This window comes from Bombus affinis, chromosome 13 (assembly GCF_024516045.1).
Source record: "Bombus affinis isolate iyBomAffi1 chromosome 13, iyBomAffi1.2, whole genome shotgun sequence".
Classification (NCBI taxonomy): Eukaryota; Metazoa; Arthropoda; class Insecta; order Hymenoptera; family Apidae; genus Bombus; species Bombus affinis.
This window is the reverse complement of record NC_066356.1, coordinates 4,766,694-4,790,739: the sequence shown is the minus strand read 5'-3', so window position 1 is coordinate 4,790,739 and position 24,046 is coordinate 4,766,694. Positions and strand designations below refer to the sequence as shown.

Below are 24,046 nucleotides of genomic sequence, written 5' to 3'. Positions count from 1 at the left end.
TCCGATCGATTTCTTCACCGCTAATTAACTAATCAGCGAGTAACGAATAAATTGCATCTTAATTACCCGCAAGTGACGGGATTCTATTTACGCGCCAGCCAGATAAGATACTACAGTGTCACTGAAAATCATTCTCACGGTTTACATTCCGCGATCTTCTTAGCCAGTATACTTTTAATAATTCTCTGTTGCTCGATTTTCGCACTATTACTTCCGTCCATTTTTTTCTCTCGTTTTCACGGTTTTATCTTTCGATTTGATATACATTTTTACGCTCTTATCATATTCCTACGATAACTTTCACCTGGCAGTGGAATTTGTGACAGTAGTACTCCTCACATTGAATATTTTAATCTTATTGTGGAACACTTTAGTCTTAGATCTTAGATCTTAGATCTACAAGATATTCAAATTTGCAAACTTGCATATTCCTAAATTTTCAAACATTTAGATTGCCAAATTTTAAAGTTTTCAAATTTGTGAATTTTCACGTCTCGAAAAGCCTTGAAATTTCTAAGTCTTTAAATCCGAGAGCTTCCAAATTTGTAAATCTTTCAGTCATTTAACTTACAAATTTCAAGGTCCCGTAATTTCTAAATTCCCAAATTTCAAAGCCGCAAAATTTCTAAATATTTTAGAATAATTTAGAATACAAATTTTAGAGCTCGCAAGTTTGTCAACTTTTGCAACTATTAAACGATTAAGCGATTTAAAAAATGTTTCGATTATTAAACTGGCGAATTTATAAATTTGTCGACCGTCCGGATTTTCAAAATTCAAGTCCTTCGAAACGTCAAACTTCCAAGTTTTCAAAGTTCCAAAATTCTATATTTCCAATTTCGCAAATCTTCTAATTTTCCAACTTCCGATCTTCCAAGTCTACGACCATAATGAATATGCCGAGACAACTATTTTCGTTTTGTTTCACTCTCGTTTCGCTCTTTAAAGAGAAGAAAAAAGAAAGAGAAAGAAAAGAAAATTTCAATGGCAAGTGTCAAGGTGTAGAATTCATCGATCGTGGCCAGAGGAAAGCAGCGATTTTCTGATTCATCGTCCTCTTAATTTGTATTCAACGTTCGCGTTGTCGCTACATCTTATTGTCCGCGGAAATTACATTTTACGCGAGTATCATACCGATGTGCAAATTCGACGATTTGATGCTCGATGAATACGAGCTCGTTCCGTATGCAAAACCCGTAATTACACGCTTTAATTCGAACATCGTACTTTGTTCCTTCATCGGAAATCCAAGAATTATTCTAACAGGATATCCAAGATAAAATACTTGTAACTTATTACGTCATATATTATACGAAACTACTTGTTACGATATAATTATAGATATGCATTAAAAACAGGACGAACTTGCCTTATGATCTTCTTACGTAGAATCCGACGTTTTAATTCCAACATCGTACTTTGTCCTTGCATAGGAAATCCAAAGATTATTCTAACGGGATAATCCAAGATAAAATACATGTAATTTATTACGTCATATATAACAGAAAACTATTTGTTACGACGTACCTATGGATACATAAAGAGACAAGACGAATTTACATTACAATTTTGCTACATTATCATTTACAACTTTGTTATAATTTCATTTGTATATGATTTTAGTTACAACTAATGTTACAATTACACGTTTCAATTCGAACATCGTAGCTTGTTCCTTGATGGAAAATCCCGGGTTTGTTCCAACAGGCAAATATCCAAGGCGAAATATTTGTAATTTATTACATCATATGTTACATAAAACTATTTATTACGATATAGCTATAGGTATGTACGAAGACTGCACGAATTTATGTTACAACCTTCCGTACGAAATGTTTCTTTTTCCTTTTCAATCCTGTTGTGGCTACGGTGTCGTAAACGTAAAGATTTTAATCTCCTCGTACAGAATTTGTACAAATTTCTCAGAAATCTCATAAAATGAACAATCGACTTGAAAATCCTGGAGGACCGCAGTACGCAGCTGAATGTCCTCTAAAATTACAAAATCATCGAGAACCGATATTGATATAACGTTGCCGAACTGAAACTCCCTTCGATTTACCAAGAAGCCTATGTTAACAACCCCGTGAAGACTCTCGAACTTCCTACAAACACGCTAACACATATCCACGACGTAAGATTACCAGCTAATTAACCGTCGTTCTCATTGAAATACAAATTTTTCCGCGTAACGGTAAAATTAATCGTCGTACCCGTTGTTTCCATCGGTGGTTGTGTTGTTTTATCGTGAAAAATGTTCGCGTCGGAAGGAACGAACGTTACCAGCCGGTGTTATTTGTTTTAATAATTAAGCGACGATAAAAGCCGAGAAAACGGACACACGGCTGGCCGTCGTTCCGTTGCAGCCACGTCGACGGAAAAAAGGAACGTTCGAGCGATGGATTCGCGGCGTTGGAGTATGCAGCGGTAACCGCTGCAGCGGAAATGGAAAGAGAGCATGGCGAGGGACGAGAAAAAGAGAGAGGAGAAAAAAATAATTCGAGTATTCCAACAAGAGGAACAGAGCGGATCTTCCTAGCGAAACATCGTCTGCGTGTTGGCGCGGGGTACTCGTTCTCTCTCTCTCTCTCTTTCTTTCTCTCTTTCTCTTTTTCTCTTTCTCTCCCGGTTCGTTTGACTGGAATGCACCAAAAATAAATTCAGCCGACGGAGACCACCGCCATTTTCGAGATCACACCCCTTAATGCATTTGTCTTTCCCCCTTCTCGCTCTTTTCTTATTCTCGCATCTCCGAACTCGTTCTGTCACATATTTTCTAGATCGTATCGCGTTTCTGATCCCCCTAATCGCGCGTTTGCGCCTGTTGCATCGACTTTGATTCTTAGTTACAGTCTCTTGACCAGCGTGAACTTTGCTGTGGCGAGCTTTGAGAAACATCGAATATTTCCGGCTTTCGATAGATTTCGACAGGAAATTTTGATTTCTGGTTAAATTCGAGAAATAATCAGGGGTATACAGAGTGTTTCATTTTGTTTGATTCTTAGTTACAGTCTCTTGGCCAGCGTGAACTTTGCTGTGGCGAGTTTTGAGAAACATCGAATATTTCCGGCTTTCGATAGATTTCGACAGGAAATTTTGATTTCTGGTTAAATTCGAGAAATAATCAGGGGTATACAGAGTGTTTCATTTTGTTTGATTCTTAGTTACAGTCTCTTGGCCAGCGTGAACTTTGCTGTGGCGAGTTTTGAGAAACATCGAATATTTCCGGCTTTCGATAGATTTCGACAGGAAATTTTGATTTCTGGTTAAATTCGAGAAATAATCAGGGGTATACAGGGTGTTTCATTTTCACTCCGCCAAACGGTGGCGGTATATTCTGTGATTGAAAATAGGAGAAAGATGTGCGAACATAGGACAATTGATGTTTCATTCTACTTTTACCGACCAATCATTTTTATTAATACGATCGACCAGCGTAAATGACGATTTCTGAGCATTTGAATTATTGTTTCTGTAACATTTCTTTCCTATTTTCAATCATAGAATATACTCACACCGTTTGACAGGATAAGAATAAAACAGCCTGTATACTATTAAACGATACTTAATTAGATATCTATTTAGATTACGAATTCCTACACATTTTCGAGAATGTAATTAAAAATGTTGAACCTCGGTAGAATATTGTTTTGCCCGCTAAGTACAATAGAAAGCACGGCATACACATGCTTTGGATGTCTTGTATATATTTTCGTATGATGCACATTTTGTGCAATGTTGCACTTTCAAAGTTCCTGTAAATGCATAGAAATCCGCAGTCTACTTTTACTATATTAATTTTTACTATATATACTATATATAATTATTATATTAATTTGCGTAAAACGCGGTGATTCGATAAAGAGAATTAATCGTGCGACGTTAAAGATTGTACGTTTATGATAATGGCAGAAACATGGACATACGTATAGTTAAAAATTCATATAATTATAACCAATCGTTAAAATTATTATAGTTAAAAATTATCACACTTCTTCATCGCGTATTTCATCTTTTTTAATTTATTCTTATCATTATCTTTTCTAATTTGTAATTAATATTCATCGATGTTTGACTCGTAAATGAAATACCGTTAGTTAGTTAGTTAGTTAGTTAGTTGTAAATGAACGTAGCATTTCTTATTTGACGTATTTTATTGCCAGCAATCCTCGAATAGGATCTTACGTGTAACCCTAAGCGAGAATAATTCAGTCCTCGTTAAATGCTCTTCATCCAATTTATTACCTGGCTATATTTTGATCGCTACTGTAATGCACAGGAATATAATCTTTAGAAGTAGTCTTCCGATCGTAAACTTTTCTTGTTAAAACTCGCCACAGGTTCTCGATCAGTTTCAAACGAGGACCCAATGCTGGCTATGCTAATAATTTTATTCCGAAATCTTGGAACCACGTTTCTATAGTGGCAACTGTACAAAGAGGAGCGTCGACTCGTTGAAAAAATTGTCTTTCTGTCTTTTATTTCAGTCGTGAAAGGAAATAATTTACCGTGCAAAATCTCCTGATATTCTATCGTACAATTTATCCTCTGGAAACACAACTTCGCTTAACATATCCAGGCGCGGTCGATGGTTTCTTAGAAATGTTGAAGAAATAATGCAGAAACTGCGTTTGGCTCTATGATTATTCACAGCACTGTACCTGATATTTAACAGGAAGGGAAATTTGGAAATTTCGACTAATATAAGTGTAGGTATAGTCTTCTTGCAGAAGAACAAACGTTTCTTTTCTGTGTTTCGTTTCACGATGCTTCTTATTTCATGGATGGTGGATCATAAAAGGAATTATCGCGTAAAAGGAATTGTACGATCGAAGACAAAAAATATCACTGAATATTCTTGCGTGCAAGAGAACCATAGCAAGGGAAGAATTTGCTGTAACGTTCCTTTTCTTTCATGTTAATTCCAACACGTAAAGTATTTATGTTTGTTTCGTAATAACAAATTTCAACTACATGTCGATTATCCTAATCGCGTTAAATATCGTCCAATCGTGGCTCACGTGATTCCAAGGAATAGATATTTTTCCGCTGGTAAACCGTTCTATCGTTATGTTATTGTATATTGTTAATCGTTTGAGTCCCAAGCAGCGCGATCCCACTGTATCCTTATCCTTATCTTATCCTGTATCCTTATAATTTTTTAGAATCTTCGAGCTGAAAATGTCGCTCGAAAATAGAAAACGAACAGCAATTGGAAAACACTATCACGCTATGAATGTGAAAATTGTGACGTGGTTTTATGTGTCGTACCGTGCTTTAAAATATATCATACTCAATTTTACTATCAGTTATTAAAGTAAATTATTTAAGTTCAGATATATGCATCATATCTTTAAGAAAAATTATAATTTAATTATCAAAAACTTCATTCCAATGTGCTTGTCTAGAGAACATCATTATTCGTCACACGTTGCAGTGTTGTACCGTTTACGCGTAATTCGCGTCAAACTCTGCCGTACAACGAAACAGCCCCTCACAAAGTTCAACAGTACCTAAGAGATTACAGCTTATCTAAGACAGTAAAGCCATGACCATTGGCAAGCCATTGACAGACAGTAAAGCCATGACCATTGGTTAAGCCTGAAAAGTCCTTTGTTAACGACCCGGCTAATGTATTACTTACTTCGTATCTGGTGGCCGCAGAAGGACAAATTTTTAACACTAAATCTACCAGCGGCGGTCAAACTTCTTCTACACAAGTTTAACCATATTTAAACTTTATCATATCGCTTCATAAATTCTGACTTTTCCTAAAACACGCATAAAATATATTTTTCGGTATTTACTTTTAGTTTGCTCTTTTATTTTCTGAGAAAAATTTCTACTCTGCTTTGACTACCGTGAGCGGTCATTTTGACCGTCCGAAAAAATATTAACGTTATTCTTAAAATAAATACAGTCAGTACAAATAAAAGGCTATCTCAAGGTCAAATGACAAACAAAATTAGTAATAACAAATAATAATAGCTGTTACACCTGTAATCTTGTCATAAAAATATAATTTATTCCTCGATCAAGATGGACACCAGTTGTCAAAACATATCAACTCAGGCCCATAATAAACCTAAGGAACCGCTATAAAATTTAGCATCTTTTACAGTCCATTGTTACAAATATTTTAAAAGTCGAGAAGTTTCTTCGGGTTATTGCTCATTGCGATAAAACACGGGAAAAGCTTTCCCAACTCCACCCTCGAGTAACCGTTGGTGGAGAACGGCAATATTCATCAATATTTTTTTATAAACTAAGAAAATTCTATTGGCTCACGGACCGACGCTCCAAACTAAACATACAGAACAAAATAACCCTCTACAAGGCCGTAATAAAACCTGTCTGGACCTACGGAATCCAACTATGGGGAACAGCAAGTAATTCCAACATTGAAATACTCCAACGCTTCCAATCGAAAACACTAAGATCCCTATTAAATGCACCTTGGTATGTTACCAACGAAACAATCCACCGTGACCTCAAGATACCTTTTTCAGTCAAGTCAAAGATGAAATACACAAGTCCAGAAGCAGATATAACACAAGAGTCAACAACCACCACAACCCACTAGTCACCCAACTACTGGACACGACGGACCAGATCCGCAGACTAAAAAGAAAATACCCTCTAGATTAAATCCTTAGTTTCTACTAGAACCAACAATATAAAACTATTATAATCCATGTCATTGTATCACGCCAAATTAAGTTACTGAAAATTCTCAACGAGAATTGATTGTAAATATTCTAATAAATAAAAAAAAAAAAATTTTTTTTCTATAAATATCGCCGTCACAGGCCATATTCTTATTTGCTATTGTCCTTTCGACTAGAATACATCTCAGTTTGTTAGTCAATTAGTTGACATCTAACTTGTTATCTCTAAAACTCAGGCAGAAAGCATCTCATAGCGTTTTGCGTAAAGTTATTAGAAAAGGGAAGATAAAGTATATCAAATTTGATAATAATTTTGTATTCCATACACGGTATTATTCTATGATAAATATTTACCCTGGAACTGTCAAGACTTTAAAAAAAAACTTATAAAAAAAAAATTACGGACATAGAAGAAGGCTGTTCAGAAAACGGCGTAGAAACACATGAAAAGCTATTTACAACCGAATCAGAGTTGAATATTATAAATAAGTCCAGGACAAGAAGGAAAGAAATTATCGTTGACAACAAAGGGTGAGACTGATGTAGAGAACCAACGTATCGAAACTGGTCCCGATGGGACAGTTTGGAGAGAAATAGATGCAAGTCCCAAACCTGGCAGGACATCAGTTCATAATATTTTTAGGAATATGCTAAACGGCATATTATGAAAGGACAAGTAAAGACGGCATTTTATCTTATCATTGATCACTGTACAAGGGATCATATAATAAAACGTACGGAAGAAGAAGAATTTAGAGTATTGGGGACTAAGAGGGAGCTAGATGCAACAAAACTAGATGCATTTATTGCTCTGCTATATGCTATATGCTATATAAAAAATTTAGATGTCTCATATTTGTGGAATAAAATTTGGAGACCTGCATTTTTTCGAAAACAATGAGCAGGAATGACTTTGCTGAAATTATGAGGTTTATAGGATTTGATAAGAAGAGCGAAAGAAGCTAACGTTTACGAACCAATAAATTTGCAATGGTATCTACAGTATGGGGCCAATTTACAGAGAACTCACAAAATTGTTATAAGCTTGGTGCATACATTACTTTTATATAAAGAATCGCGGGAAAAAAGCCATGCAATAAAACTATCAACAAGTTCAGATTCGTTACTACAAAAACTTGTCAAGTAAAAAGTTGTAAAGGTTACAAAATTAGGAAAATTTGTTGAAAGACGCGGACAATATTTATGCGGCAAATGTACACTCGATAATAAGATAATTTGTAAAAAATGCAGCAAAGTTGAATAGGATATATTTCTATATAAATAAAAGTGTAATTCTATTTAAGTCTATAATTGAAATTAAACAAAAGTAAATTTCGACGAAATTTTATGAAAGTTCATCATTTTATATACATTTAGTTATAAGTTAACCATTATCTAAGTTAAATCATAAAAATTCTTACTTCTTTAATCACCGGTCATTTTGACCGCACATGGTAGGAATAGGTAAATACAAAGTGTCGGTAGGTTTAGTGTTAAACGTGAAATCGAGCGGACGCATTCAAGGCTGATTAGAAGGATGATAGTTTCGATTAAGGCGATGCTCAATAGTCTGTAAAGCCAGATTTTGCAATTACTCGAAGGACAGGGATTCCTTTGTCCCGATGTATGTACAGTTAGTCAGTTTTTTTCGAAGTTATCAGCTGCTTCAAAGGATAATACGCTGACTCACGAAAGTATTGCGGATATTTATACAAATATATAGTTTTGTAAAAAGACGAAATGTAAATAAGAAAATCTGTTTCAGTTATTCTGGATATTTGAAGTGTCTTTGCGCGTTATGTGCATTCTATGTATCTTGAGATATTTTTATAAATAAAAAGAAAGTACTTATACTAAATAGCTTGCAATTTCTATATACATTTTCATATCTGTTTCAAATTTTACCGATGTAGTAATCATGATAATCGAGTCTCGCAATGCTATTGAAATTTCAAAATGTTTCATACTACGCAGATGATATATGTTCATAGAAGACGTCTACTTTCGCACGCCTGTGTATGTTTCCTTTGACGCGTTCATAAATCGTATCGAATAAAAGTTTACCCAGATACGCTCGATGCGTGCTGATTTTTGTTATTATGAATTTTGAATGAACGACTCCTTAGAAAGTATAATTAGCTTTTTCTTTTCGTAGCGTTCCGTATATTTTAATATCACAGCTATTTCCTATGGACACGAAAAAGTTCGAAATTCTTTTAAATGGTTAAAGCACTTCTTTCGTCATTTTTTTATTTAAATCGTTTCTTTAAATATCCGACGAATACACGCGTTTCTGCTTCAGAGTGTAAAGTAGGCTATCGCACAAAAATCTTACGGTATTAAATCTGAGATATTCAGACTTGATTCGCGTCCTAGAATTTTATTTTCTATCATATTTCCGTGTTTTATTATGTTGATCGTTTCTGTGCTGTGTCATGCACGTTCGAATGGTACCCGTACTCTCTGCACAAATCCATTAGTCACACTAATACTGGTTCGAAACGAAAAACTTTTATGATTTATACTGTAAGAAATATTCTTCAAATAACGCGAGTCTTTTGGTAATTACTCGCTGTTCAACTGAATTAGGTCGCAAAAAGTTGATTCTCCCATTTGAAGAGATTATCGTCACCGTGTTATGTCTTCTAACGATCGTACGAATTTTCTACGCAATATTTTCGCTTGTTGCTTGAAGTAATGGATATATTTAGGATGGGCAATCTCGGACGAGACAACTCTGTTATTTCGAATGATTTTTTCATAATCCTGTATATTCGAATATGCAGGCAACCTATATACAATAATAATAAAATTAAAGAAAATTTACATAGAATTGTTTAGCGCTATCTTTTTAATCTCCTAAAGTTTTTTCTACGGACAGATTGAATCTTAATTAGAATTTTGAGAAATCATACCCTTTGCTGTTTGCATTGTCGATTACGTGACACCTTGTATATAATACTATTAATAAGATCGACAATTTTATTAAGCGAAGCGAACGTAGAATTTTTTAAATAGCAACATGACTTGGTAAAAATTTCCCATGTTTCTTTCTACCCTGATAGATCCTTTATATCTGTCAGAATTTTAAAAAATCATCCCCCTTGCTAATAAGATCAATTTTATCGAGGAAAATAAACATGGAATTCTTTAAATGACAACATGATTTGGTAAAAGTTTCCTATGATTCTTCCTACTTTGATAAATTCATCTTTATATCTGTCAGAATTTAAAAAAATCATCCCCCTAACTAATAAGATCAATTTTATCGAGGAAAATAAACATGGAATTCTTTAAATGACAACATGATTTGGTAAAAGTTTCCTATGATTCTTCCTACTTTGATAAATTCATCTTTATATCTGTCAGAATTTTAAAATACCATCCCCCTTGCTCATCGAGGAAAATAAACATAGAATTTTTGAAATAACAACATGACATGGTAAAAATGTCCTACGGTTGTTTCTACCTTGATAAGTCCATCTTTATATCTGCCAAAATCAAAAAAGAAATCAGCCTCTTTGTTGATTGCACTCGTTCGGTTTCAGACGTGCCCTTAAAAAGTGGACTGGAATGTTGAGGAAACGTAGGAACAAAGTGTAACTATTAATTGCTATAAGAGACGGTATCGAAGGCGAGATATACCAATATAAATATGAATATATCATCGAATCATCGAATAAATGTCGTACAAATTTAAAATATAGAATTTGCATTATCAGTTACGTGACACTATGCACGTTATCTTGTTTGAGTCGTGACGACTATTAGATATAAAGAGGTATAGTCAGTGTGTACAAGTAGAAACGAAGAAATACTGAATAATTCAGGCAGTGACCGTAGCGAGTGACGTCATGATAGTATTCCGCCGGTGGACGGTTCAAGCTGAGCGACCATGCGGAACCCCATCCGCTTAGGTCCCCGCTGAAAAATTTCAGCTTTCCGTACAAATTCCCTTATGTGAACGGGACACTGAAAGAAACCCTTGCCGGCTCATCGTCAAAGAAACCATAGGCAAAACACGTCGTCTTATCCTTCCATCATAGTGCCGTTTTACGCGCGTAAAAGCGATACCGACTTTTCTTCGCGCTCCTTGTGATACGGTGAAACCATCGGTGAAACCAACCTGGGACTTTGTATTCTTTCACCGTGTGTTACGAACTTTTTAATAATTTATGATATGTAACATACATGTAATTTATGATACATTTGTTCTACATTTATTGGTGATGAGAGATGGATGTTTTATTAGAGAAATAAGGAATATCATCGGAGTTCGTGGCTGTGAAAGCGAGTGTCAAGAATTTGTAATTGCTAATTTTTTATTTATTCGAGTGCAATTAATTATCCCAGTTGCAGTTTCGTCTGGTTTTCTATTTTACGACGTTTCGAGCCGCTTGGTTTGATAACACGTCTCGTTTTCTGTTGGCTAAACTTCATATTTAAATACGATAAATAAAATGTATATTACATAAAACCAATTAAGAAGGTTTATTTAATATGTAAGATCGTCCAGAGAGAATCCACATTCTACTGAAGTAAGTGGTTTTCCACTTTAAATCTAAACAGATATATCATTTAAATACACGAAAAGGATACTTCCAAGGAAAGATCAGCAGGAAGAGGAAGAGGTAGAGGTAGTAGCGATTCTTGTCCGAGACCCTTGTTGTATTCTTCAATGATTTCTTAATCAATAATACACGCAACAGCAGATGAAAACACTTTAGATAGAAAAGGAACAACTCTTGTTGTCATCTTCTCATTGCTTCTTCTATTCCTTTTATCTTTTCATTGCTTTTCTCATTTCTCATTCTATCCATCCTTGGTGGACCTACAGCTTTATATGGGTTCCACCGTGACAACCAGAGACCGCGGTGAAATAAACACATGCAACTAGGAATAAATCCAAGTTTCAGAGGTGCTGGCTGAAAATTCGACTATTAGGATATAGGAAATATTGAGTTTCGATAATCAAGGATCCAAGTGCCAGCCGACCGAGTCAACGTGGTTCTTTCTTAGTCAATAATATAATAATCGATAATTACCAAGTTTATGTTTAAATAATACAAGTTACAATTTGGAAATATTCCTCAAAAAATTGTCTTTCCATCCTTTCGAACGAACGAAGAAGAATACAGACTTCTATCGTACAAACAGTTCGTACAATTTGACTTTGCACAGATTTATTAATTTAATTATTAAGAATCTATTATATGAAATATTACTTAATATTATTATAGAAACTTGTTACTATTATAGCAGAGGATTTACGTAAAAGGATTGTCATAAATCATCATTTATGTATCATTTGAATTGGATGAGGCGGACCAAGAGAGTCGGGGCGTTGAAAGGAGCAAAGATTCAAGGTTTTCGAAATATCGTGTATTTTTCTGCGACTGGCTGAGAGCAAATCTCCGCTGATGATTCTAATAACAGTGATAGTTGAACGCGTGGCGACCGAACGATGAACGCATGATTCTTTCAACATCTCGCGCGTCCTGGCTTCGTTATCAGGCATGGCCCATCGCCGGATATCTCGCAACTCGTACCGTATTTTTCCCGTCATTGTATGGAAATGTCAGAAACCTCGTGTTTCTTCGAACTTCTTTTATTCCCGCTGTCCGCGACTCGGCCACCGAAAAGAAAGAAATATGCAAATGTTAAAGGGCCTATCCGTTCGAATGGCGGTGCATCATCGATGCTCGAACCTTTTCAAGTTGTCCGAAGTAACTGTTCGCTGGTGTCTAATTGTTTGCTCAATGAGGACTTCGTGACTGGACTCGCGGAAAACTCCACTCCCCTTTGTGCGTTTTCTATTCGACTTGTATTAGAATTCTGTTGCGGCGTATTAGATGTCGTTTTAAAATACTTCCGAGGATGTTGGCCGAATAGGATCAGTAATGTTGGGTCGTTTAATTATTTTCAGTGTGGTAAAGATTTCTATTCTTGGGGGGAAATTTGTTATTGATCCGTTATTGGATGTTTCTTGATGATACGAGTTTAGCAGGAGATTTTTTAAATATTTATCACGGATATGTTAAATATTTGTTGATATTGGCTGTAATTCTAGCGAAAATCCTAAAATGTTGTTTCAGGATGTAAATAAGTTCTTTAGGATAATAGTGAGAAATCTGGCAGATATTTTGGAAGGTTGATTAAGTCTAAAGGAAATTTTGGAATATCGTGATAATGAATTTGCTGGAAATTCTGTAGAATATTATTTTATAAAATAATAGCTCTAGAATATCAATTAGAAACCTGGTAGTAATATCAATAAGCATATAATAAATTTAATACAAATTCCGGAATAGTTCTTCATTAATTTATTTATCTAGAGTCCAACTTTAAATCTTATTATTTTATTATACGGTTGTATACATTTGTATTTCATAGACTTCTGCAATATTATACCTGGAATATTATTTTATAAAATGAAGGCGTTAGAATATTAATTAGAAAATCGACAAAAAGTTTAGGATAATTAATGATGCAAATATTTAAAGTTTCTTCTACGTTTAACTGTGATTAGAGCAATATATTATTTTAAATAAAATATACCGCTATTGGTAAAGCAATGTCTGTACAATAAACAGGCGTACGCTCTGCTAACGTCGAATCGTGTTCACTCCACCGTGTGAAAATCTCCTACGCAAGGTGAAACCTTGTATTAACGCGTGTATATACGCCGTACCATGTCGCTTCTTTCTTCTTTTGAAACGATTATTACGTTCAGGAAAGTCGTTCGAGAGCTGGACACTTTCCTCGTTAAACTTAAAGTGTGATAAAAGTAAGAAATTGAATTTAGAAAGAAAACACCAATAATTATCGTTAACTGATTTTGTCATTTCTGTTTTTTGTTTCAGCAATACCGATCATTGATAGAAGAGAACCGAAGACTTCAAGAAATTTTAGCGACCAATCAAACACCTCACGTACAAGTAGTCGACAATGTTTTCCTGCAAACACAAGTTGAAACATTGCAATGGCAATTGAAACAGGTCTCTATTTAACCATAAACCACGATCGTTTAACATACCTGATTTACAAGAGGAAATTGTTGATGTCCTCGACCAGATTACCTTATCCCCATTCCTTGAATACTTCACCGTCTGTCCCCGAAAAATATTCCACTGCCATTTTTAATACTTTAGTACCTGTACAAATATCAAGAATTAAAAATATGCAAAGAAGTGAAACACTTTGGCAATTTTAAAACAGTACAGCTTCAACCTTAGACAGAGGCAACTATTTCTACATCTCTTTTAACAAAGTTTTTTATAGTTTAATAAAAATACCACAAACTCGCTTTGAATCCCCATTCCTTAAATATTAAAGTTTCAAATTTATTGTACTTGTGCACTTAATGAATAACCACAGCATTATTATTGCCCACGCAACAGTTACATACGATGTCATGTATAAATAACTATTCTGTATGCGATAAAAATGCTGTGAACATCCAGTAAGTGTGTGTGTGTACGTTTGAAGCTTTTAATACTCCAAATCAGTGCATATGAAAATATATGTTAATAATACAATATGATTGAAACATAATATAAATCTATTATAGAAATAAAACAGTGTAAATTGCACGAATATTTATTTATAAAAAATTTTACAGATAGAAGCAAATAGACAGATGTACCGTGCCCTGATGGAGCAGGTGCTGCGCTTCCTGGACCGAGCCCGCAAAAGCTTGGATATTCTTCACGAGAAGAGTAATCCTAAGGATAAGAAGTCAACGGGACGGTTTCCACGTAGCCATAGCGTTCACACTGAGCACGCAGATTCCTCGTCGAATCATGTTTCCTCAGCGCCATCGTCTTCGACTTCCTCTCGTTTCACGAAGTCGAAATCGGTCACACAGATGTCACCGTGCACTACCAACTACCGCGAATTCACTTGGTCGATGCTTCGCAGAAACGATCCAGCGCATTCTACTTCTCCACGTAATAAATCTCAGGGTCTCAATTCTCCACGTAATAAATCTCAGAGTCCCAATAAAACTCAAGACGCTGTTGTTTATAAAGCTCCTACGCAACCCAAGCTGGACCCGAATGATATACCGCCCCAGAAACTATCCCAAGAAGCATTTAGGTACGTAACCAAATACGTAAGTGATTAAAATAATTATTTTGTAGTGTTTAGTTATTAATAAGTAACTTTAAATATCTCTTTATTTAAAATATTTGAAGATAGTAAACTATTTTTAACTAATTGTAAATTAATTGTTTCAGATTAATGAGAACAGTTCAGTCGTTGCTCTCAATGAGAGAACCGGATCTGGTCAGAATCTCGTCGATAGAAAATAACGAATCCTCCCCATCGCCCACAGAGCGTCATCGTTACAATAATCATCACAACGAGGTACCAGTGACCTTGCAGGATGGTAGTTACGTAAATGCAACGCGCTTGCAGGAAGCTATCGGGTACAATAGATGTTCTAGTTATGACCATGGGAACGAATCAAGTAGTACCGATAACGACAGTAGGTGTTTCGTAAAATCATCGTCAAACATTGTTGAGATCAGTCAAGGTTTCCACGATCTTCTTCCTGATATAAGAAGATCCGTTGACACCACCTCACTCAACTCAGGAAGCAGCAAAACTACCGAAGAAGAGGATCTACTTTCAAATAATAACTGTTTCAACGTATCCATATCGAATCACAAACATATTTACGTATGTACGCCGACATCTACGCCAAATAGACGTGTTAGAAAAGTGGAGAAAAAGGATAAATCTTCGAAATCAAAGCCAACTGCCAGTGTGAGCAGCGTCGAGGACGAAAGTGGATTTTCTTCTATGAGTTCTTTTCAAGAAATTGGTTTACCTAACGTTCTGTCAATTTCTCCTATAAGAGGTTGTCATCAAGAGGTGGGTTTACCGGCAGTACCATTGGAAAAAGCTAGGCATCGTAGGTGGTCTTCCACTCCTGCTGAAATTCGAGCTTTCTTTAATAAACATCGTAGTAACTTCACCGCCTCTCAAACTACCACTGAATCTTTAAGTGTCTGGGTTTGAATGATTTTGCTAGCAATATACATAAACTACTTTCTAAACGAAATGACTCTGATGAATGCACTTGATATATTCAAATGTAAACAAATGACTGAACATAGAAGGCACAGTCGATTATTGATACAGTAATTTTTGCTCCTGTCTGAATATTTCCAAATCAGTTTTACATTTTATGTGTCCTTGTTCAGGAAAGTTTTATTCTTTAAGAAACGTTTAAAACAGTTTAGAGACAAACATAATGCTGATAATAATGCTGATTAATTAATTAATCAGTTAATTAAAAAAAATTAATTAATTAGTTAAAATTAAAAAAATACAAAAAATTAATTAATTAGTTAATTTAAAATTTCTTTTTGTTTCTCTCTCATTTGACTTTAGTTTTATGAATGACTTGATGCATTACTATAGAATATAAATTTGTCCAGAGTTTCATTAGAAGGTTAATATGTATACAAGCATAGTTAGTACTTTTACATGTATTAGGAAAACATAATTCTTGATGGTTATATGCAAAAGATTTTGTAAAAGTTGTCTCCAGCATTTGTATTGACAAAAGCAATCAGCAATCATATACATCTCTTAGATGTGTACCGATATTGTAATTGAGCATTTTGCCTTTTTACTGGTACTTTAAAATATTTTAAACAGTCTCAACTTCCACTTTGAAACAGTGTTCAATTTGTACTTAGAAGTATTACTATGCAGCATAAGTCATTAAGGCTGTAATCTGCTTTATCTTTCATGAATTTGTACATAAATAATTATATATAAAGTATTTGAGTATTCAATATAGTAGAAGTTTCTTCCTTAAATATAATTACTTCTAACAATATAATTAATTATAAGATTTCCTATATACTAACATATAAAATACTTTGATAACATTTGTTTATATTATAACATTTTGTCCTTTTTAGACTTATATGAATATATGCATCTTAATTAACTTTTATGCATGTAATCATTAGACCAATGATTGATTATGTGATATACGATACTTTTATTAGTCTAATAACTTTACTTCTTTATACTTTTAGCTTTTACGTATTTTTTTTCATTGATTCATTGTTTTAGATTGTGCAGTTGTAAGTAGACTGAACATGTTTATGCAAATCTACATTTTTATGAAATATAACTAACAAAATAGGATCTCTTAAATATTATAAATATAGATATTTTGTACATTTTTGTACACTTGGATTTATATAATAAGCATTTGCAATCTGGTTATAAACTATTGAAAATTAACATTATAACATCCATTATAAATAACTATATCATATAGGAAATACCGAAAATATTATACATAACATTATAAATAACAAAAATGTCTATACATTTGTAGAAAGGAGCGAACGTCAGCGCTTTTAACTTCGAAACGCACACAGAGCACCGAACTTAACGAACGCAGGCTAGAAATTTAAAAAGATTTAAGCAAGGAAAACACTTGATCATTAAATGAGGAAAAATAACGTGAAATAAAGAAAAAGAAAAGAGATATCGTGAGCAAAGATTTAACGAAACGAAAACTGCTGATCATGGCTAAGAAACGTTCGTAGATGGGCGGTGTGGGAGATCGGGGGACAGATGCGCGCGCATCGCGATAAGGCAAAAGTAGAGACACTATTCGTTATCAGTACGGCAGGCGTCGTTCACTTGTTCGCGAGTCGGTCCAGAGGTTAGCCAGGAGATTGCGCCACCAGCCGATCCACTTTTAGATTGATTTTCAAGAGCACCGTGCACTGGGTATAGCGCTCCGCGTTTATTTTAACGTGGCCAGAGTGTTCGAACGGGCCGCGACCGTCTCGGGTGATAGTAGAAACATCGTGACGAGGTGAGAGGTTCGGGTGCGGGCGCCTTTTCTCTCTGCCGGTCTGGAAGAACGTCGTTTAATCGTGTCCCACGGGAGGCACATTCGTTTCTCGTTGGCCTGCGTGCTCGTTGTTATTACTACACACCGTTACGTTCGTGTGTCTGTGTGTGCTGTTTCTCCTACACGTACACACTTGCAGTTTGTATAGTCCCGTGTGTACACACATAGAAAGTCTATCTATATCTGCCGTTCGTTCTTTCGTGCGGTGTTCCGTGTACTGAACGGATTGTGGTGTGCGTGTGTAACCCTCAGAACGTGCGGCTTCGTGGCGCAGTGCGTGAAATGAGTGACAAGGATCGTTCCTCTCCCACTCTTGTTGAAAACAGTCTTAAGTCGCTGCTCGATCAACCTAGTATTTTTCCATTGATTGGTAAGTATCCGCTGTAATACTATTTAATTTCAGATAAATATAACGATATATCTTTTTAGCGTATCTTTTCTGTACGAGCTCGATAATCTCCCCTCCTATCGCTAGCTCGTTCTCTGCCTTGTTAGAACGCGCATTTTTCCTTTTCTTCGAAATTCGCGCACAATACTACTTCAGCGCGGACTGGCGGCGATTCGACGAATACCAAACACGTTTTTCTCTCGTGTTTTCATTGACGAATCGCTGTGTCGCGTCGTCGATATTTTTCTTTGAACATGGAGGGGTTCTGTGACGTTTAAATTTTTATGCTAATCGTTTGCTTTTTCTTCCTCTTGTTCATTGGTATCGAGCAGTAACGTATGAAGGAAATGAAAAAAAGACGAGGTTATTTGAGAGATTTCGTTGAAGTGAGATAGGAAAAAAGGAATAGAAAATAGTAAGCACGCATTTTATGTTCATTGGTTGCGCCGGCGCTCGCTTCTTGGTCTCTCGATTAACCTCGTTTGGACCCCGTGGTGCACCACGTGATGTTACCAACCTAACCTCACTTTCACTTGCTCAACCTATATGCTCGATTCAGTTCGGCTCAATACGACTGTTTTATTAAGCGATTTTAACTAACCTTCCCGATTTGATCATGGGAGGAATGCTTTTAATGCCATGTGATAGATTTCAATGCAAAGTGACAATTTCATGGTAAAACTATCGACTCATATTTATTGAATGTCAATTGTCTATAGAATCATATTTTTTTCTGGATCACTATTTACAACAATGCTTTGTTATTCTTTGGTATTCAATTTTTGATTGCTTTGAATTTAAAAAATGCGTGTTCTTTCAAGTTTATTGACACATTCCGTATTAGACATACAAAATCATGAAATAATTCCTGAACACTTGAGTGTATCAATATTTTATAAATTAGGTCATTTTCGATAATAATTGTGTAATTACGAAATATAATTTATTTAACAAGTATAATGAACACACGTGGGCACATGGATCATCGATGTTCCACGCGGTTTGTACAAATCGTATAAAATTGGTGTACATGGAATGTGTTAAAAGAAACAGAGTGGGGGAGTAATAAAGAAGGGAGAATGAAATAAAATGTTGGTTGCGTATGTGTTTACTTAGCTTGCTATTCGACCATATCTATCTTAACTGACGTTCATAGTTCTACATCAGCTTCACAAATGGAATTATATTTGTATAGAGTTTAGAAATTATTTAGCTTTTATATGCTAGGCTTTTTAACACGTTTGTTCTAATATTATTAGCAAAATTGTATAAGTTAGAAATTACAAGTTACCAATATCTCTTCTTATACAATTCTATAAGTGAATTTTACAAATTAAGGATTGTCCTGTTCGATATAAGACTGTGAGATTATAAGAACCATTTGTACAATACAAGTCTACATGTATGATTTATGATTTGTCACTTGTTAATGTACACTAACAGCAGTTAATAAATTATTGTGTAAAAGAGCTCTGGTGTAATAATCGACTGAGGCTCAATTTCAAACGTGTCATTGTTTCTTCTCTGAAGACATGCTTTCTCGCTAGGTTAATTTACATAGCACTTTACATGGTGTGACGCATAAAATGTAAGTAACGATCCAAAGTGCGTCTCTCAAGTTACATATGTATATCGAGAGGCAATAATCCGACTTTCATGAGAGCTGCATTATCTATGGAACAAGGTTCGAGTCCACCTCAGGTAATTGTGTTTTGCGCAATCGCGGCATTCGTTCAACTTTTGTCTATCGGTAACAACAAAGAAATAAAGAAAGTGAAGCAAAAAGTAAAATGCGTTGTACGTTACATAGAGAAAAAAAAAGAGTGAAACCGTCGTAATCCAGTGGAAGTTAATTATCTTAACGGCGTTGTACCAATAATTCGAAACATAGAGCCAGTAAATTAAGGACAGTTCCCTGATTCAACGTAATGGCTTACTTCCCATTCGGCTTTGCAACCAGTTTCATATGCTATTCGCGATGAAATAGGTTTCATTGTAAGGTGACATGTGGCGATTAGAGTGAGTAATCATAAAAATCATTAGAAATATTTGAAAATCATTATGTTGTTGCTATTTAGTAATATAGCCGATCTGTATTTGTTTTAGGTTCTAGCTATTTGTTTCAAGTTTTAAGTAGTTATAATGTGGATAAAAGTTCGCTGGTTAGATTGGTATTTGACGAATAAGGTTTTCAACCAAAGAAGCTTCACGAGTTCTTCTGAAAAATTTTTATTTACTTTTAAGAGGTTAGTTTACCCTGAGCACGTGGGAGTCATGGGTAGCTTTTAAAGGAAAAATTTTAATAAAAAAAATGCTTATCATTTTTACAAAAAACAATATTTTACATATTTATATACCTTTCTACGCATTTGAGACGATTAATCTGTATCTATTTTTTTAGTGGTATTATTTTGGTTGTCGATATTGCGCCGTGTGAGTCGGACAAATTTTTAAGTTAACCATACAGAAAATCAACATCTACTATCGTTATCTATATTTTCACACTTGAGTTTTTACGCTACAGACGTTTAATTTTTAAATCGATTTTGATTAAATATCATTAGACTATTGTCCCGACGATCTTGGTATAGTTATCGTGTCTAACTTATCTTTGATCCACGGTTTATAGCTTTGATAAGATGGCGTTCTTTATTCAATTACATTTCATTATATGTATATATATATCATTAGTTTCTTAAAAAAGTAACAGTAATAAGAAAAGTAAATTTTTCAGGAAACAGTAAGTTCACTACTATTTCGCAACGGAAGTATTTTTTTCTTTACTACTAAAAAAGGCATAAGTTAAATTTCTAATAAAAACAAAGGTAATATTGTTGTTATTACTGCTATTATTTCTGTAACATAATGTTATGGATAGTTATCAGTTAATTAATTCCCATCTTAGTAGATGATGATTATTTTTTTATTTAAATTCATGTTTATTTTTGCAAATATCTCAGAAATGAGGATTCAGCAAAACCAATGGTATTTTCACAAATTAAGAGACGACAGGGATAACAGTCGTTTTATCGAATATTAAAATAACACGTGGACTTGGTAAGAGAATTTATATTTAAATTCTCTTACTTAGCGTTAGATGTGTAAGCGAGGCAGATTTATGGTGGCGATTAAATAGCACAAAGAGGCATTTTTTGGTGCATATTCAATGACCAGGCAGTTTACTGTTCGTAATTATCGTGTACGACACTTTCACGCGATGTAGTTGGACATTAATTTCAAGATTGACACTGAGATAACACGTTACGTCATGACTTCGCTCAAGGACCGACGTTTGTCATTGCAGAAATAGAAGTAAATTGCGAATTTACGGGTATCTGAAAAAAGTAGCCGTGGGTGGAAACGAACACACCACGTGTTTTGCTCTAACAATCCATCCCACTCGTTTCAGCAACTAATTGGCAATGTATTTAAAATAGCCAGATTTTAATATTTTGATGTCTGTAAATATTAAATAATGGAACTTTATTAATCGTGGTATAGTTCGATATTCTAATTTTTATTTGAAGTGTTTACGATAAGTTTTCGATATTTGCCTAGATTATCCGTTACGCCGATTAATCAGTACTTATTATAATTATCTGTTAGATGCACAATCTTCGCATGTAGAATATTAAATACTTCAACAGTTGATGGCATTGTCGAGGATAAATCTTGAAGTACTCCTCCGATATACGTGTTCGATATATTTTAAGTAAGTTAATCTTTCAAGCGAAATTTGTTTTTCGAATCTGTAGTTTTATCGAACAAGTTTTAAAAAGCTCGACTCAACGATAGATCTTATAACGCATTGTAAAAGCATCGGTAAGTGTCCCAGAATCTTTTAAAAAAAAGTTTATGAAGTTTTTTTCTATAGGAAAAGAGACTCTCACATTATAACAGGCACGTTTCTGTCCCAAAAACGTTCATATTATGAAGACATCGATGGAATACTAACGCCGGACATTATTAAACGATTGCTCTACAATCACAAAAAAATTTCCAGGACGTTCTTATTTTTCCTGTCTTCTGTGAAAAAAATAAAAAATCCAGGAGGAGAACGCTGCATAATGTTGGTATAATATAGCAGTGTCTTCGGATACAAAGTTATCAGGACGACGAAGAAGAAAATGAGTTAACTGGTGTTAGCCGGTTGAAAGGTCAACGGATGATTAAAATTCCCGAAGGGTAATTCAGTGATAATCTTAAGAGACTGATATCACCCAGTGGTGATTCGATTTCTTCCTCGAGCAACGTCACTCCTACGTTCTTATTATTTTATTTATCTAAACTCGCATTCACCTCTGGGCGAGTATTATAGTATACAGATATATTACATAGGCTTGTACAATACTATATTAGACCAGTCTGTTATTAAGTAATTACCAACATTGCATGTTATAACAAATGTTATGTCCATTATACAATATTTACATTGTATGATGGGCATATTATGTATAACAGATGTCAATTACGGTGTATGCTGTTGTTGTTTCACTGCAGCTACGTTAGTTGGACAAGGATTACGTCGCTTAGGAATTTCTAGAGATGTTTCACCGCTCTCATCTTGTCATGCTGCTGCTTTTTCGGGAGACAACCGTGTGATGAGCTGCACTTTTGCGTCAACGTCCGATGAACATTGCAGTTTACTTCTCGACGACAGACCTGAATGTTTTGCGAACGTTGGCGTGAAAGTGCAGCTTACCACACGGTTGTCTCCTGAAAATTCAAAATCCGTGACAAAACAGAAGTAGCGAAACATCTTTATCGCCAATTATCGTCAAAGTTTAAAGTTAATCGAAATCCGCAAATTAACTTCCTTCTCATTTACGCTCGATTTAACCAGTTACCTGTCTCTGACGAGTATACTCGTCAGGAAGAAACAACAGTATTTTGCGTTATCACGAGCCTTTTCAGTAACAAAATTAAAAAATAAAACAATCATTTCGTTACAACTTTATTCTCTATTATGACAGCCACTCATACTCCGTGTTTGACGAGTATACTCGTCATCGCTTACCTTTTGCCACACATTTTAGGTACACACTTTGCAAAGAGATCGCAACAGCTAACTGGTTAAAAGACGTTTGGAACGTTATATCCTTTATATCCGTTTCGATATCCTTTTGCAAATAAATAATTATGTGCTTCGCAGTCTTCTTGCACGTTATTGACGGACATGGTCTATGGTCTCCTGGTTGGTTTCTTTTTACTTGTCTGTTTTTTTCTTTTTTTTTTCCGTGAGGCCTAACGGACGTTGGGATCGACGAGGCCGCTCGCCTCTGGCCTGGCGTGGCCTCCAAACGAGTACCGCTCTTTTGGCAACCGGCCAGAGCTTATGCCAGGTTTCAACATACCGGTCGACATGGATATTTTCGGGTTTGCGGTGAAACGACAAGCTCTGCCTTCTCTTTCTTTGCTTCGATGACCTCGTCGCGTCGTGAAACACCATCCCTGATGTCTCGTCCCCATCCTGATCTTCCGATTGACTCCAGCCCCTGCACCCCTTTCGCCAGATATCAACGTCGAACCGTCCCATGAACGATGCCTGCTTCCGTTTTATCGATCAGAGCGTGCCAGCCGAACGCCAAGGTCTGCCCCCTTGTGCGTTGAATCACGCGGAACTTTTCTGATCCATTAACGCGTTAATTGCTGCACCAAATTTTATATATTTCGCCTCTGAACCGTAATCAGCCGATTTTTTAATAGGCTTCAAGATAGAATGTTTTTCAGGGCTGGTTTGGTCATGCGATGATGGTTAGAGTATGAGATCATTGTCGTTGTATAGGAGATGGCTCGAAAGCGAAATATATTGGTAATTTATTGGCAAGTTTATTGGATTATCTTTGGTAAGGGGAATTGGTTGGTTCTTAGTGGCTGTATTGCGGATATTTCTGCATTTATGGGGAATTTTATGATATGGTAGGCTAGACATCGTCATTTCAGTTTGGGGAAGAACACATTATAAAGAATTTGAGGAGACAGTGTTTGGTCAGATATACAGAAACGAAATTCAGGAGCTAACTGTTTCTTTAAAAGTTTGAGAAAATTGTTCTGTAAAATACGCACGATATACGTATAAAAGTAAAATTCAGACAT

The 24,046-nt window shown here is 35.3% G+C and overlaps 1 protein-coding gene and 2 long non-coding RNA genes across 6 annotated transcripts in view; 2 read left to right on the top strand and 1 right to left on the bottom strand.

Moving 5' to 3' along the window:
* Positions 1-16,477, top strand: part of LOC126923315 (uncharacterized) — a 32,463-nt gene extending 15,986 nt beyond the window's left edge. The window contains exons 3-6 of one of the 2 annotated variants that reach the window (XM_050736655.1): positions 13,532-13,666; positions 14,290-14,617; positions 14,699-14,765; positions 14,906-16,477. In XM_050736655.1, coding sequence (XP_050592612.1) covers positions 13,532-13,666; positions 14,290-14,617; positions 14,699-14,765; positions 14,906-15,692 — 1,317 coding nt within the window. In that variant the 3' untranslated portion in view covers positions 15,693-16,477. Of the gene's footprint in view, positions 1-13,531; positions 13,667-14,289; positions 14,766-14,905 lie in introns of both variants that reach the window. The other variant, XM_050736654.1, reaches the window with a different exon arrangement.
* On the bottom strand, positions 12,969-17,839 carry LOC126923327 (uncharacterized). 3 transcript variants are annotated; one of them, XR_007713113.1, is made up of 5 exons: positions 17,027-17,839; positions 15,502-15,606; positions 14,314-14,745; positions 13,705-13,822; positions 12,969-13,624 (listed from the first exon to the last, which is right to left on the bottom strand). It is a non-coding gene; the product is annotated as an uncharacterized LOC126923327 (long non-coding RNA). The 3 variants fall into 3 exon arrangements; XR_007713112.1 differs by having other exon boundaries at positions 15,502-15,603; XR_007713114.1 differs by lacking the exon at positions 15,502-15,606.
* Positions 17,840-17,938: 99 nt separating this feature from the next.
* On the top strand, positions 17,939-23,099 carry LOC126923328 (uncharacterized). The gene is made up of 3 exons (XR_007713115.1): positions 17,939-19,969; positions 20,057-20,196; positions 20,685-23,099. It is a non-coding gene; the product is annotated as an uncharacterized LOC126923328 (long non-coding RNA).
* The last annotated feature ends 947 nt before the right edge of the window (positions 23,100-24,046 follow it).